This window comes from Neodiprion virginianus, chromosome 7, assembly GCF_021901495.1.
Source record: "Neodiprion virginianus isolate iyNeoVirg1 chromosome 7, iyNeoVirg1.1, whole genome shotgun sequence".
In the NCBI taxonomy this organism is placed as follows: Eukaryota; Metazoa; Arthropoda; class Insecta; order Hymenoptera; family Diprionidae; genus Neodiprion; species Neodiprion virginianus.
In genome coordinates, this window is record NC_060883.1 from 7153815 (window position 1) to 7171748 (window position 17934).

General features: G+C 34.6%; 1 protein-coding gene across 1 annotated transcript in view; it reads right to left on the minus strand.

The window, feature by feature from the left end:
• Window positions 1-17934, minus strand: part of LOC124308852 (protein eva-1 homolog C-like) — a 77037-nt gene that overhangs the window by 40828 nt on the left and 18275 nt on the right. Inside the window, exon 4 of the mRNA XM_046772002.1 lies at window positions 15076-15311. Within this exon, the coding sequence (XP_046627958.1) occupies window positions 15076-15311 (236 nt within the window). The remainder of the gene's footprint in view (window positions 1-15075; window positions 15312-17934) is intronic.

Sequence of the window (17934 nt, forward strand, 5' to 3'; positions counted from 1 at the left end):
GGGAAAAGGGTTTCGGGAAGATGGTAGAAAAATTGGTGAGAAGCGAGGGCCGCGTTTATGGGATATAATCAAGATCACGAAGGGATTCATTTGTTTATAGGTACATACGTGAGATCCTCGATGTAAAAATTTGCCAGTTTTACAGCTGCAGGAACAACGAAATGTAACGGTTCACTGAGAGAAATTTTTAGTTGCGATTACCGCTCAGTCCTCAACTATTTTCATTTCTTACCACAATTTAAAAATACAATTCTAGGTAGAAAATGAAAATTAGTTTTCTAGCTGTTACCGAAAAGTCTAGTATCCGTTACTATTCTTTCTCATTACGATCACAAAAGTTAAGTTGTTATATGAAAGAAAAAACATAAATACACAAATAAGTAAATTACGAAACAGGAGTTTAAGGATAGAAATCGATTGAAGTTGACTGGTTACATGAATTTTATCAAAACAACATGTAATGACCATGAATAATGCGTTTTCGCAAATTTACAAGAAAGTTTTCCAATCGTTACAGCAACTCTCCGTGATATTTTCAATGCCACCTATATTTACTGCGTTAAATTTACACAAAATGTAACGAAAGATAAACTTGTGTGCTTTATGATAGATAATGGAAAAAAGTGGTAGTTCTTATGAAATATATGTTTTAAAAAATTTATGGAAAACCGATTAGTTCGTAGAATTTGTACAAATGCTTACTCTCTGAGCGTTGGAAGAAGCTACACTGAGAAAAAAATTTAGTTGCGGTTATCGCCCGATCCTTAACTATTTTCATTTTTTACCACAATTTGAAAATACAGTTCTAGGTAGAAAATGAAAACTAGTTTTCTAGATTTTACCAGAAAGTCTAGCATCCGTTACTATTCTTTGTCATTACGATCACTGTTGACTATATTTTCTTGCAACTGTTGCCGAAATTTAATGCTCGTGCAAGAATAAATTGACGTTAAAGCCTTGTTTAACTAAAAAAGTAGAGTAAACCGAACAAACCGATTTTGCGTTGCAATAACCAAAAAAGGATCGACAACAGCGCAAAATGTTTACGCGTACCTCGTTTTTCCTAATTCCAACAATATTCAAACACTTTTTTTAACGATACTTGTTTACTGAATTTTTCTAGTCACTGTAACAAATGAAATTTTTCTCAGTCTTGTTTTTGATTTGAAGAAATTTTTCGTTATCGAAATAAAAACAATCGCAAAAAAAAGGCGAAAAACTCATTATTAAAGACACGAGGTGTAGACGATGTATAAAGAAAATTGTTCAAACCTGTATTCCCAGATATAAAATCAATCAATGTTATTCTATCATATATAAATTTCGAGCGAATCATCTTCTTCTTATGAAAACTGTATAAACCTTTTTTTGTTCAATAAATCAATAAATTAGGGGTGTATAAGTGGTATAAACAAAATTTATCATTGTAAATATTACTTATTTTCAATCATTGTATCGTCCTTCCATTCATTTGCAAAATCAAAATAAGCCTTTTACACATATATAATGATCGTTGTCAAACGATTTTTTGTTTCTTGTGACAATTCTTCGGTGATTGGTTCTTTCTTCAAATAATAACAGTTTTTTTCTTTTACTCGGCTTTTACTCTCATCTATCGTTGTGCAAAGTGGTTTCGTTGCACAGATCTCGTTTTCGTAAATGGTTTTTCACTTTTCGTAATTATAAGCTTGCTAAGCTTGTTACGTTTTGTCTCATATAGTTTTATTGTTAGATGAAAATGTGCCTGAACTGTGTTTAGTAAAAAAGAAATGTACGGTTGTAAAATTGACGGGTGAAAAAATAAATTGAATTGTGGACTACGAGGTATCAATTCGACGTTGATTCACGCACACTACACGATCACTCTCTCATTTGGTTTGCGTAGTTGGCGCGCTATTTGAACTGTTACAGAAGGAATGAGCTGGTAAAAGCAAGATGTCGTGTTTGCTTCAGCGGAGAATTGGGCAAAGATAAATGTGTAAGCTCGCTTTGGCGTGCGGTGAAAACGAAAGCTTGATAAAGCTTCGACCAACCAGAGCAGCGTTCTTGAAACCGAGCCTCCGGTAACCGGATGTTTACTCGCTTCGAATTTAGCCCATTTTTCGGAGCGTTCGCACTGTTGCGAATAAAGAGACTCGGAAACAATTCGGCAAATTAATAGCCGACAATATAATGCCTTTTCTTTGTATAATGATTTCGAAAAGAGGCGGTTTATCAGCAGAAAACGTTTCTTCTAAGAGTTGTGAAAATAGTCTTCCGCATATTATAATGAGCCATTTGTACAGTGAAATCGTAAAATATTTTCAGAGTTTCAGCCATCTTAACCCTTTCAACCATGCGTTTTTCTTTGCGGTGAAATTCCTTGGAACTGGGTATGTAAGAGTTGTCGAGGTCGCTAATTTCAAAAATGGGGTCAGATCCGAGAATTTTACAAAATTCAAAATGCTGTATTTGATACGAGCGAATCGGACCAATTTTTATATTTTTAGTCCACCATATTGGATCAGTCGTATTGAATTTTGGAATACTGAAATCGGATTCGTTTTCAGCGATCCCGAAAACTTAGCGTAACAAATATAAAGAGACTCAGATCGGTTTTTATATTTTCAGTCCGCCATATTGGATCCGATATTATGAGTTTAAAAATTTGGACGTCACGTTCATTTTCAGCGACCTCAAGAACCCCGAGTAATAAATTTCAAGAGAATCGGATCAATTTTCATATTTTCAATCCGCCATATTGGATCCAATATTTTGAGTTTCGAAATTTGGACGTCGGTTTCATTTTCAGCGATCCCGAAAACTTAGCGTAACAAATTTAAAGAGACTCAGATCGGTTTTTATATTTTCAGTCCGCCATATTGGATCCGATATTTTGAGTTTCGAAATTTGGACGTCGGTTTATTTATAGCGCTCACCATATTCGCAGAATCATCATAATCCCTCTTGAAACATCAAAATTGACATCCTAGAACTCCAATTACGCAAAAAAAAAAAAAGAATTACAGCGACATCTTAAAAATCGAATATACGTGTCAAATAATTTAAATAAAAATAGTGTCAATATCTAGATTTTTAATTTTTTTTCAAGATATACGACTCGAGGTGCAGTGAGTTAATGATTTGAAAAAAATCATGAGTATTAAAAGTGGTCAGGATCAATCACAGGTTGAAAATTGTTATCAGGAAAATCAGTGGGTAGATTAAAAATTTTCTACCATCATGTTTTTAAAGAGATCTACGTAGTTTACGGATATAATGGCTCGATGAGATTTGATGACGCAACTTAACGACTCTCTCTTCATAAAATGACCGAAATGTATCGTTCTTTGATAAACCAACCTTTTCAAGTAAAGTTTTCCGTCTACTTCGCCCTTTCCAAGAAATGTCAATTATGTCTGTGTGGACGGGCCGAGACTTTCCCTGCACGTCTTCATAAGACGCAATGAAACTTTTGAGGAATTTCAGGAGATGCCTCGAATTCCATTTCCACAGCAGGGTCGAGGTGACGGGAATGTCGGAGGGGTGGAAAAATTTGAATATCCTGGCAAATTTCAAATGACACGCGACGAGGTGAAAATTTTGATACCGTGAAACCTGCAGCGCTAATTATTTAACACCACAATAACAGTTCAAATGTGAATATCAAAAAACAGAAATTCTTACACGTGTTTAACGAGATGACGAAAAATTTGGTAAAATTTGTTAAATTTCTCATCCACGCCTGTGGAAATATCACCGGTTGTAATATTTTCTCCGCTAGGTGGCTGAAACGTTCTCTAAATTCTCACGAACACGATTAGATGCACTGCGCTATAATTTCGTTTCTTTTAATGGCAAGTAAACTTGCATTACCTGTCCAATTTCTGTCGATCAAAGTTGATACCGATTGTCAGTGAATTCTTTAACGACGTACTTATAAATCCACATCAAAAGTCACTGCGTATAAACGAAGACATAGATTCAAATGAGTTGGAAAAATCCTGGGATACTTTTTAACTATGATATTTCCAGGCAAATTATTTGAAATTTTGAAAATGAAGTAAAAATCCATAAAGCAACAAAATATCGGGAAACGTACCGATCTACTCAAAAAATCATAAAGCACTCATATTTTGCGCTGAAAGACATAATTTCAACCAAATCTCAAGACACGGATATTGAAGAAAAAAAAATATGGAGATACTGTGCCGTGGAAAGAAAGTATTTATTTGAGTGAGTGTAGTTATTTTTTGGTTAACGTGCGTCCAGCTGATCGTGGAAGCATATTTTATTTACAAAATTATTATAGATCCCATTTTTCGTCTAGCGACGTCAATCTTGTGTAAAACGTTTTCACGATGGCTCATTTCACTTCTCATTCTTTCCCGAATTGCGAAAATAATTTCTCAGCACTTTTTGGAGTTGTGGGAATAGCAACACGTATCACAATAGCACACATTTTTTAAAACGATTATTGGTAAATGAGTAACATTCCTGAATTCCTTTACAAAAGAGCGATACACCGTTGAAATTTGAACCCTTCGCGTTCGATTGTTTATTCAAGATAGAGAGAAAAAGGATGAGTTTACTCGGTCGGTAAGGGTAGAATACCAAACGACCTTAATTGTAGCTAAGAAGCGTACAGCACCAGTGGTTTAAAATAAGATACGAGTGTTGAAACGGGGGAAATTAATTAATCTAAAAATCAATGAAATTCCCTGAGAAAACCGCGGTGGAAATTGAAAAGCAAGAATAAAAGGATTGAGAGAGTCTCTTGAAAGACGTGGATGTACAATGTTTACGGAGGAGAAGAATTAAAAGCATGCGGCTGTAGGTTCGAAGATGATTCGTTTGTTACAGCTTCGATATCGAAATTGAACCCCGGACCGCAGAGCGATCGTAAATCGACATGAGGAGGAGACGGCGTCACGTGGTCCGAATTTTAACTTCTCGTTGTTAGGCTTCTCCCTCGGTTACGTACGTGTGTGTTTGTATTTCATCGCCAGTGGCGAAAAAACTATGCAGGGTGGATTTGTACGACGAGGAATCGCAGAGGCAAACACTTGACGCGGAATTGCCGCGGAGAAAACGCCGACCCGCGACGGATGGACCGTACTTGACGGGGTCACATCCGGTTTCGTCGAAACTGCTCTGCCCATTTTCCCGGACACTTTTACCCTCCTTTTCGTCCCCATTTCTCGCCCTTTGCCCCATTCCTCCCTCTTTCTCGCTCCGATATTTCGCTCTTCTTCATACCGTTACAGCAGATCGTGATCTTATCCTCCGGACGGATGACTTTACCGACCGTCGATAATGCAGTTCTCTCCCACCCTTTGGCGATACTGAAATTGATCCCTTCGGGTTTCGGGACGAATTGACACTCTCGGTTTTTTTTTCGGAGGAAGGAGATAATAATGGATATGAGAATTGCGGAGTGGACTAGATTTCAGACCGCAGGGAGTAAAAATGTCCAAAAGTCGCTGTGTCGAATTTTCAACAAGCTGATAATCTGTTTAACAGAATTTTTAAAATATAGAAACTCGAAATACAGAAAATTATAACAATAAATCTATAAGAAAGTACTTTCGTACATAGAAAAACAAACTACAGAGTCGTTTGAATTATTTTCGTGCCTGCTATATTCTTATTCATTCAAATGGTTCTCATTCTAGCCAACCTCGAATTGCAACTACACTGAGAAAAATTTCGTTTGTTACAGTAACTAGAAAAATTCAGTGAAACAGGTATCGTTAAAAAAAACTCTGTGAATATTGTTGGAATTACGAAAAACGGGGTACGCGTAACCATTTCGCGATATTGTCGATCCTTTTTTGGTTATTGCAACGCAAAATCAGTTTCTGAGGTTTACTCTACTCTTTTAGTTAAACAAGGCTTTAACGTCAATTTATTCTTGCACGAGCATTAAATTTCGGCAACAGTTGCAAGAAAATATAGTAACAGTGATCGTAATGATCAAGAATAGTAACGGATGCTAGACTTTCTGGTAAAATCTAGAAAACTAGTTTTCATTTTCTACCTGGAAGTGTATTTTTAAATTGTGGTAAAAAATGAAAATAGTTAAGGATCGGGCGGTAACCGGAACTAAATTTTTCTCTCAGTGTAGCTTCTTCCAACGCTCAGAGAGTAAGCATTTGTACAAATTCTACGAACTAATCGGTTTTCCATAAATCTTTTAAAACATATATTTCATAAGAACTACCACTTTTTTCCATTATCTATCATAAAGCACACAAGTTTATCTTTCGTTACATTTTGTGTAAATTTAACGCAGTAAATATAGGTGGCATTGAAAATATCACGGAGAGTTGCTGTAACGATTGGAAAACTTTCGTGTAAATTTGCGAAAACGCATTATTCATGGTCATTACATGTTGTTTTGATAAAATTCATGTAACCAATCAACTTCAATCGATTTCTATCCTTAAACTCCTGTTTCGTAATTTACTTATTTGTGTATTTATGTTTTTTCTTTCATATAACAATTTAACTTTTTTGGTTAAACGATAACAGCGTAAACATTACTGATGATAATCTCGTCGAAAACAAGTATTTTCCATTTCCTTCAAATGAATTGTATTCAATATATTCCTAGATACTAATTCTAAAGGGGGAAAAAGTGTCGTTACTTTCAAGGTGATATTAGAAGATGTATAATTTTGTAAAATTGTGATCTGCCAAATATAAAAACTCGAATACCGTCAATTATGTAAAATGAAACATTCGGTATTTAATTTTCTATACTCGATGGGAAATCGTCAACTGCAATATATGTATATTTGCGATTCTGGTCAAACAGCTAGTTATTGATTGGAGTTAATTAGTGTCACAAAGTATTTTCTCTTTCAACTACGTGAGACGATAATTATAACGCTGGGAAATATTTGCACAACTCTTTTTTTTCAACGTTATAACTGAAATTCAGAAAATATAATACCTTGCACGATTGATGAAACATTATGAAAATCGCTTGTTCCTAAAAAAATTTTGTTTATCTGCGAAACTTTGATGTTTGCTGTTGTTTTTTTTTTTTTTTTTGGATATCTTTATTTCAAGTTCCACCAACAAAAAAAAAAAAAAAAAGAATTCGGATTTTGGTCCTTTCCGTAATTTTCAAACTCCAAATTTCAACCCCGCCCTGTTGAAATGAACATATCGCGTAGAATGTGCGAATAGGCGAAAATTTACACAGGCCTGAAGCCGCGCGAAATGAACAATTTAAATACTAAATACCAGACCGCGGTTGCGCATTAATATATATACAAATACATGTAATATAACGTGTTTAATACAATTGTCGCATGGTTATTTACGTAATTGTGAACCGAATGAAAATTAACGAAACGTCTCAGGAATGTCAAACTGAAATTACACGAATTAATCGTGGGTAATGGAATTGGAATAATTTAAATTTTAGGAAAATTCAATTCGTTCGTAATAAACGTTCAAGTAACCGTGAAAATATACTTGAAACGTTTGACCTACATAGCTATGAAATTTCCCCAAGAATATTTTACATTTCAAAGTCTCGTTATACGCTCTCAATGTATGTTCAACTTCATATTAATGAGCTGTTCTCGTACACTCGAGGGGAGGATTCTCGAGCAGCGAAATATGTCGCGAGACGTCGTACGTACGAAAAGTAATAACAAAATAAAATCAACGGTATTTTATGTCAAAAATTCTGCAAATACTCAGGGATATTTGATTTCCTTTTCAATCAAAGCTTACGCGTTGATCGTCTTGCAATTTTTTTCAATTTTTCGCCATTTCTTTTTAGAATCAGCCATTTCAAATTTCGAATTTTTCGCGAACAGGTGAAAACAGAAACTGCTGCCAAATGATATAATTCTGCTCCTCGAGATTTCGAAAACCGTTTTTATATTGATTTGAGAATATTATTTCCTGTTTTACATCGGGGTGAAAACTTGAGGATAAACTCGTTGCGTATCGCTTCCGGAACGTAAATAACTCGGTATGTACTTGTAAAAGCTTGCGCTATCGATCGGGAGAAAAGTTATGAAATTTAACATGGCCATACTCCGTTTATCAAAGCTCCTCGCATTCCTCGCTTTGTGCATGAAATTTCGTCAAAGTTTCGCCGGTTTGTAGAGGATAAAATGACATCGGCGAGGGAAGAGAAGTAAAAAATTAAAAAAAAAATAAAATAAAAAAATACATTACTTCAGAAACAATCGATGGTAAAAGCTGCACTGTTAAAAATTTCTGTATGAAAGCTTTCTACACTGTATTAAAAGTTTTATTCGGATACAGAACAGTGAATTAATCAGTAAATTTACTGTTTATTCAGTTCACAAGTACGATAAATTTACTAAACAATTGAATAAATTCAAAATACTTTTTCGTGTTTTTCCTATAAATCTTAGTGGAATCAAAGATTTTCGTTATAAATTTAAAAAAAATACGTGATAATTTACGTCACTGTATTGAATTTGTAAATTTACAACCTCATTTCGTAAATTACCAATTCTTTTGTACAGTAAATGTGCGGTAAATTCACAATTAATTTTAACAGTGCGTAAGCAAATTTTGTTTTTCGCATTCATGGTCGACAAAGTTGAGACAAAATTGAGTCAGAAATTGTTGAAGTTATACAGTAAAATAATGCGATAAAAATTTAAAGCTCTGTCGCGTGTTACAGTTCGAGCTTTTTTAATTTTTTTCACTTACTAAATGTTGAACGCTGCTTTCCGTGAAAGTAAACATTTTTTTTCGAATTTGAATTTGAATTTTATCTTATCAAAATAATAAAAATCAGTAGCCCAATGATCGTATATTTTTTTTTTTTTTTTTTTACAGTTTCAAGTAAGTTTCACTTTGGATGATATTTCAAAATTTATTTACAAGTTGGTATTTAAATGGACCGTTTCTTTGAATATTTTTACGAAAAATTCATCCTTCATTGTACGTTGAAAGTTGTTGTTTATAAACTCGCCTACTGAAACTGTGTCAATATAGCGGTGATTCCATTTCATGGTCAATGTATCGTCATAGCCCTTTCGAAATCGAACTTCATGCCTTCGTGCCAATATGCTATCATAGACATTGGATGGAAATAACATCATAAAAACCCAAGGAAACGACTCAAGTCCGTTTTTTTTTTTTTTTTTTACTACAGATTTAACAGATCTTCAACCGAAAAACTCTAGAGATTTTTTCATACTGTTTTTTTAATGCATTTTTACTCACTGAAACCGGGAAAAATACTCAAAAAAATTCCATCAGGTGATGTTTTTTTCTTGAACTCGTATCTGTAGTTTTATTGATTATAAAAATCGTCTGCAACGGTGATTTCTCGTTTCAATTTAATGTTTATTAGAGTGAGACTCGGGAATAAATACAAACTGGGAAACAGAAAATGGAAAAGTATTAAAAAGAAGAAGAAAAGGTTTCATAGTTAAAAAGAATGAACACCGAATGTTGAGTAAATTTCACGGAGAGATAGTTTATTTAATTTCATGAGAAATATTGTTTGGTTTGTTATAATGAAATGTTCGTTTTTTCATTATTGTTACACATTTTAATGCAAACAACTTGTATTTTTCAAAAATACTGTGTGCGATGAAGGGAAATGGAAGTAATTTTTCGATTCAGGAGACTCGAAAACGAAATATTTACCAAAAAAATCCGGTGCGGCTGAATAAAAATTTTTTTTTTTTTTGCAGAACCGTCGGAAATTCAGGTTAGATTAATTTTATAAAGATATTTTAAAATTGGCTAAGGATAACTTAACTGAGAGAAATTTTTATTTCCGATTATCGCTCACAGTCCTTAATTATTTTCATTTTTTCAAGTAGAAAATGAAAATTAGTTTTCTAGCTAAAAAAAGTAGAGTAAACCTCAGAAACTGATTTTGCGTTGCAATTACCAAAAAGGATCGCCAATAGTGCAAAATGTTTACGCGTACCTCGTTACTTGTAATTCCAACAGTATTCGAACAGTTTTTTTTAACGATACCTGTTTTACTTAATTTTTCCAGTATACTGTAAGAAATGAAATTTTTCTCAATGTTGAAATTGTCGCAGGTAAAAGGGGGAAATTCACGATTTGATTTCATTATTTTCTACGTATCTGTATTTTCTTTTATCCAGGTAACGACAACGAGTTTTAATCCAGAGATTTCTGCGTAGAGAAACGTTCTGCAGAATTGCGCGGAGAAATTTCATTTCCACCAAGGTATAAAATTGTATTCAATAAAGGGGGAAATCCTCCGTAGCAAATTTGGATTAATCACCGCAAGCATCATTTAATCCGTGAAACTTTCCTCGGGCTTATTTGATGGCGATCATCAAACTCGCGGAAATGTCAACGCTTCTGTCTGCTGCAATGACAGCGTCGCGAAGTCTGGCTAATCTTCTCTCAGAAATCTCAATCACCCTAATCTCGCTCTGCCGACGATACAGTTAAACGAGTGGCTCTTTTTCGCGTGGAAAAAAACACGCCCAATTCACCCAGAGACTCGATATAATTCGGATCTAACCGTTTGGCACCGTTTCATTGCCGCTCTTATATCGGTCAACAGGAAGGCGCTTCCCTTTCGTTTTTTTTTTTTTTTTTTTTTTTTTTTTTTTTATACACGAAAAACGAATTATATTATTCAAACTTAAAGGAAACGAAAGAACGCAAAAGATAACAACAAACTTTCATTGTATAAAAGTAATTTAAAAGATTTGATTTGACGCTTCTTCGTTCGAGTAATTTTTTTTTATCCCAGGAGAGTAATAATTTTCCAAACGAAAAAAATCTATACGATTACGTTGAATAAAGAAAACTACTAAATAAGGGATTTTAAATTGGATAAGGATTGGTTGAATTTCAAGGAATTTTATTGAATTTTAACGAAAACTTTTCTCCGATCAAACTTTCCTCGCCAAACTCGAAGGAAGAAGAATTCGGTGGAGGAAAAAAAAAAAAAATTAAAAAAATAAAACAAAACTGGGACAAAGGTCCGAAGTGTGTTGAATATTGACGAGGAATTACTTGCCAAAAAAAAATTTCATACGAGTTGAATTTGTATCGTTCGATGATATCTTGTAATATTGCTGGAGATTTTTTCAACAATAAGTTCCGATTCATTCTTAACTCGATTTACGAGAGTTCTTTTTAATGGCTTTGTTTACACCGAGGATTGAATAAAAAATTTTTTACACAAGTGGCTCTAAAACTGACGCATGACGGAGGATGTTTTCCACGGCTTTCAACTTCTTCACTGGGATTTGTAATTTGATATCACGGCTCGAAATGTGAGTCCTGACGAAACGTGAAGCAGGGCTCAGTGCGAAGGATTTATATTTCATCCTCGGGTTATTAAAATAAAACCCACGCGTTCAACAGCTTATAAAATGGAAATAAAAGCGGACCAGAGGATTTGTTCTGTCAAATCCGGATAGAATATTTTACCCCGTCGATTGGAAAATAGTTAGATTCGAAAATCTAGGGGAAGAAAGCTGATCCAATACTATTATTTTCATCGTGAGTAATAATTTCAAATGCAGTTTCAACATTGGAATTACACCAACAAAAGTGAATTGCAGTTTTATTTTTAATTTTATTATATATAGGGCATTCCGTGCCAATTCAACCTGGGTTTTACCCTTGACCTCTCAGATTTGATGCGCGATTTTTTCTATGATTGTTCTCACTTTGAAAGGTACTCTGGTTTTTTTTTCGACTTAATTTGAATTTTCTACAATTTTTCGAAACGATTTTATCGACCGACCAAAATTAAAGATTTGAAAAACTTCTGAAAAAACTCTGCTCGGAACGTTTGATTATCTTTATTTTTGACACCGCTATCAAACTTTTAGTACGATAAGAAATTTCGACTTGTGTATATATATTAGGGTGATTCAGAAAAAAAAAATTTTTTTTTTCCTTCCGAACAGATTCAAAAGTTTCATTTAGGTATACAAAGACACCAGTTAAAATTTAAGATTTTAATATTAATATTAAGGGATGGCTCATCGCACTTTTCGATTTTCCATAAGAATAACATAGGATAAGTGTTGTTTGATTCTGCTAGTTTTTATAACTAGCTAACGAAGCGTCGTACGAAAAATCCAAAGCCATATTTTTCTAGGAAATTGAATGCTCTACAAAAAAGGTCTCTTGTCAAAATTTCGTAAAACTAACTGTGCCAAAGTTACAGCCTGTCAAAAGTTGAATTACTTATAATTTGACCTTTTCTTGAATATTATAGCGTAGCTACCGGTCTTATAAAAAAAGTGTGCATGAGTTTTTTTTGTAAAGCATACACTCGATTTTAAACAGATGATAACTGACGAATCATTTTTCAAAATAATAAAAGGACAAAAACAATTTCAGAGCAGATTTCTGCTAAAAATTTTTTTCAAGTGTACAATTTTTTTATTGTTGGAAAAATTAATTATCAGTTATCATCTATTTGAAGTAAAATGTACGCTTCACAAAAAAACTCATGCACACTTTTTTTATGAGACCGGTAGCTACGCTATAATATTCAAAAACGGTCAAATTATAGGTAACTCAACGTTTGACAGGCTGTAACTTTGACACAGTTAGTTTTACGAAATTTTGACAACAGACCTTTTTTATAGAGCATTCAATTTCCTAGAAAAATATGTCTTTAAGGTTTTTGTACGACGTTTCGTTAGATAGTTATAAAAACTAGAAGAATCAAACAACATTTTTCCTACGTTATTCTTATGGAAAATCGAAAAGTGCGATGAGCCATCCCTTAATATTGATATTAAGATCTTAAATATTAACTGGTGTCTCTGTATACCTAAATGAAACTTTTGAACCTGTTTGAAAGAAAAAAAGAAAAAAAAAAATTTTCCTGATTCACCCTAATATGTATTATATATGTACATAATAACACCGCGGGAGTAATTTAAACGGAATTAAGTATCGTCGGTCCATTTTCTCATTTCATTATCAATTCCTGGTGCCCGGATGAATATTTTCTTGGTACGCGAGTTCTCGTTTTCTATTCCCATCATGAGCCCATCCTTATCTCATCCAATTTCGTTTAATTTCATTCAACGCCTCCGAACGGAATTAATTACATCCACTCATTCCTGCAACGGGTTGCGTCGAGAATTCTAGCGTTAAATTTGCACGAGTAAAAATTCCAGTAACACCCTCTTTTATTTACTTCTGTTTTTGATAGCTAAGAGCCGGAAATTTCTACTTTCACATTAAATAATGCAGCTGTGTATTTTCATGCCGAACATTAAACTCGCACTCTTTAATCTCAACGTGATTTCTACCGATCTGTTGAAATTCTACAATCTTACGGTATGTTATAGAAAAAATCTTCCGCATTAACGGTAAAATTTATCAACACCGTGACAATATGCACAGAAATAAAAACACAGTTTGTTTGGTCGCAAATCGTTTGAAATAAAACGAGAATAAAAAAAAAATCATTTAGGATTTCATTAGAATTCGATGCAAATTTTTTAATTATAAATATACGTTTTCTTTACATAAATATAAATTATTTTCACGCACACAGACACACACACACACACACAGAGCGAATAAATTATCCAACAGTTTCATAGTCGAAAAAATTGATTAGTTTGCTGATTACGCAACAAGTACGGCAAAAACATGTGTCGTAATGATAAAAAATAAGAAAGCATTCGCAAAGCTTGCGTTTCACCTTTCTCCGAGCTTTATATAAAGCGTATCGGCTGAACGGATTCTGTACGTTTCGTTTTTATGATTGGGGTGGTTTTTTTTTTTATCCTCCCAATTTCCCTCTGTCATTCATATCCTTTTCATTGTTTGGATTTTTTCGATTGCCTAGAGAGGGAAAATGCGAGCTTCAAACTGTCACTTGTTCGCAGCGATCAATATTCATTCGAAGTTTTTAGATTCCCCTCGAGACGGTGATCGTAAGCTTAAATTTTGACGTCAACGAGACTGAGAGACCGAGTGTCTTCTCATTACTTAAATGTTCTCTTGCTTTCAGAAAATTAAATCCCTGCCCATTCTTCTCGCAGCTTTACGCGCTACGCTTAAGGTCATGTAGTACTCTCACCCTTACCGACCGAGCAAACTAACCCCTTTCCGGGATACGAATTAATTTCCTGACTTCCGCTGGAAAAGAGCGATGCATTGTCAAAATTCAAACCCTTTTCCTTCGTTCGTTCGTTTATTTAATATTGGAAGAAAAAAGGTGATTTTGCTCTGTCGGTAAGGGTAGGAATGTACTACATAACCTCGATATGAAGCATCCGTAAAAATTGCGGTACAAGATGTCGCTACAGCTTGATCACATGGACATCTGCCTTAATTATTGTGAACTCGATTTTTTCGCTGTATACGAATCAGCTACGCTTTTATGTACAATTGTCACGAATTTGAAACAGCCTGTTATAATTCCATTTCATGCCCGTCGGTAAAATAAATTTCTTTAAATGAAAAAATAATGAAATATAAATTCTCATAAAAAAGCGAGACAAATTTTCCGTCCGAGGGTAGTTATGTTTTTTTTTCTTTTTTTTTACATAAACTGACGGTGCACAAGGAAATTCAAATCTGTTATGACAATACTTCAATTACTGTTGTTTTTTTTTATTATTATTACACTTGTGAGTTGTATATAATTATGTTCGACTGATATTTTCCGTACCTTGTACATAAATCCTTTTTATTATTTCGTACCAGATTTTTGTCCGACTGAGAAAAATTTGATAATTTTTCAAAATTCAAAATTTTCGAAAACGGAAATTTCAAAACAACGAGAAAATTTTTCGAAAATTCACGTGTATTCGGAAAAATCAACGAATTCATTTGACTCGACCTGGAGTTCTGGAAAAAATTCTCCAAAAACTTGTTGAACAACGTTTTGTTCGTACAATTAATTGACACCATCCGGGCATTTTTGTGATTCAATTTTGATTTTCTTATCGTCTTTATTGCGGTTGATGTCTTCCGATTTTCACCTCGTCAGAAAGTATTCAATACCGTCGACGAGACTCGCGTTTGGTGGAGAATGTATAGCCAGTAGATCCTTAGAAAAGGACCGAAATGAGAAGAGAAAATAATAGATACAGGACCTACCTGCACGTTGCTGGTACAATTTAGGCCGAATACTTGGTCAGGTGTGATAACCGGCAGCGGACATTGAGGAACTTGCAGAATGCCGAGGGATGCTGTCGGATTGTCCGTGTAGTGCGCAAGGGTGACGCTTATTGTCGTGCCGGGAGGGCAACGAAGGGTCAGGGGAACGGATGTCGCCGAAGAGGAAGCCGTACATCCGAGCAGATAACGGGTGCGCAGTGTTTCCGAAAGGAGAGCTGGAACCAGAAAATATTAAAAGAACTCCGAACAATTATACTCATTTTATTCCCGACTCGACCGTGATGTTGACAAAAGTAGCATATTATTACGTCTCGGGCGATATTTCTTCGACTTTATTCCCTTGTGACATAATGTACTATTGATTGCACCACGATCGATTATTTTCAGATTTTTATGTTCGTAATGCAGGGGTGGAAAAATTAGAGGCAGTAGCATTTTTTTGAGACTTTTATTTCCCGTACGTCTCGAAATGAGTTGTTCGTTGTTTAATTTGGAAATTTTCAAACACTATCGAGAATCTCGGTTCTTCTTTCAATCATTTTGCGATTGGTCGCGCACATTTCTTTGATAAAATTTTTGTTGAAAATCGATGGTTAACGTGTCTGAGATTTTATTTTTCCAAGAAACGAAGCTTGACGATTTTTATAATTTTTCAAACTCGCTGATGATAATTATCATCGATTGATGTCTAGTCGACCTCGCATCGTGAAAATTTCCGAAAAATCAATTTTGACTGCTACGTAATTTCCACCTACATTTTATAGAGCAGAGAATGCCATATTTTTTTATTTTTCGCTAAACTGTTTTCTTTTGGTGAATGTCCGACTCATACCACATTTTAACCTTCCAACTCCATTTTGTTCGAAATTATTGCAAAATGAAACGTGATTTTCAGTTTTACCACGAGAATTTCGCTATTTCCACTTGCAAAAATATTTTTTTCAAATCATAGATCCGGTAGAAATTTGTGTGCATACGAAAGATTTTTTTAAGATTTTTTGATGTCAAACTCCATCTTATAAGATTCTTTCAACATTCGGATAGCTGATTTCCGGTGGATTTTGAAGAGTCGTTACGACCTTTTTTTCACAGTGTGAACATCTGGTTTCATGTGATTTTCCATGATTTTTTCAGATTTTTCTCGATGGTCCGACATTGTTAGAAAAGTCAAAAACTGATATTGTTCACTAATGTATGGGCATGATCTCAAGACACTTTTTTCCAGTGACAGAAACAATACTGGAAACCGTAATGTGTGATTAATCTGAGAGATCTTTTCCCGTTGAACGTTAATTTCGAAATTCATGACCATAAAACTCCGTAACATAATACATGCTGTACGAGATTAATCTTGTGTACTGTTCGTCACTGGCGGCTACTTCCGTTATCAAATTCTCACGTCGTTCACATTAATGACTTAAAAATATCTCAAATTTCGATTCGTTATTTCCCAAATCAGTACCGAAGCCTTATTAGCTTGATCGGCAACGGTGTGAAGACATTCGGTAGTCACAACGAATAATTAACTACGGCGAGTCTACCATTTATTAATCCTGTCTTAATTATTCACCTTTTTCAATTGCAGCTGTTTGATCCTTAGTTCTAAAATGACATGATCATAAATTTGTAGCGTCTAAGGGTCGAGCAATTGACTTTAGTAATCGAGAAATTCACAATTTGTGCTTTAGATTTATAATTATGGAAAGTAAAAGTGTCAATAATTGGGTCTAAAGGTGTCGATAACTGACACGCTTGATTTCCGCTCTGCAGAAAGTAAGTTCGTCTTACTTCCCGCTACGTACGGAGCAAAGAGCAAAAGATCCAGTGCGGTTATTTTTCGGTTTCACGAAAAATGGCTTTTTCTCTGTTTCACTTGAAAATTCGGAACTACGGTAAACACGCGGTCGACATTGTCTATCGAACAATACTCACCCTCTGCTATTTCTATTTATTCGCTGTGACATTCAAAACCCGCTTGTCCTTTCATGGTCGTAAGATAATCTCAAGTTGACGGCAACAAAGTTTTTATTTAACCACGCGTGGATAACATCGAGGATAAAAGGTCGGAGCGGATCAGTTTGCCGACAAGAGTCGGTTTGATTTTGAAATTGCGTGAAGAAATCTCTGCGAAGTGTGACAGAAATGAATCCTGATCAGGTAATAAACCGAAAACCGATACACGACGAGGCTTGAAATTGCAAATATATAAAATAACGCGATTAAATAAAATAACACGTACACACTCAAGTATTCACATTCGAGCTCCCTTCGATATCTGCACAACTTCTCCCAACCGCTTGACGTTTTCATGTAAATTTCACTAACGGCTATCCGATATCCTAACTTTCGTTATTCATCATTCACTTTTACGACAATTTTGAATTGAATTCGATGATTATTATATACATATTTTATTTTTTATCCTCGTTCGATTTAAACTATCAGGTCAAATTTGCTGGCTTGCACCGTGTATAGGGGAATTAATCTTCTATTCTATTATAAAAATTATCTAATGGCTCGTCGGTAACTATAAATAAATGAATGACCTGTTTTTTTTTAACACTTTCTTCAACTATGCTGAGTATTTTTCTTTACTGGTTTATTTTACTTCACGTATGAACATTATGAAATTTTGAATTATGTTTACGCTCGTTACCCACCCAATAACACTCACACGCAATGTGTTGATATCGACAGTCTAGAGTCAAGTGCTATTGTCTGTGAGTGAGGCGGATGACAGTGCGAAGGCTAATCTGAACATTCGAAACATTGCTGTGATCAATTTTGTGGAATCGCCGACTGCTGAAAAGATAACCAAGTTCTCAATCATTCCGGTAT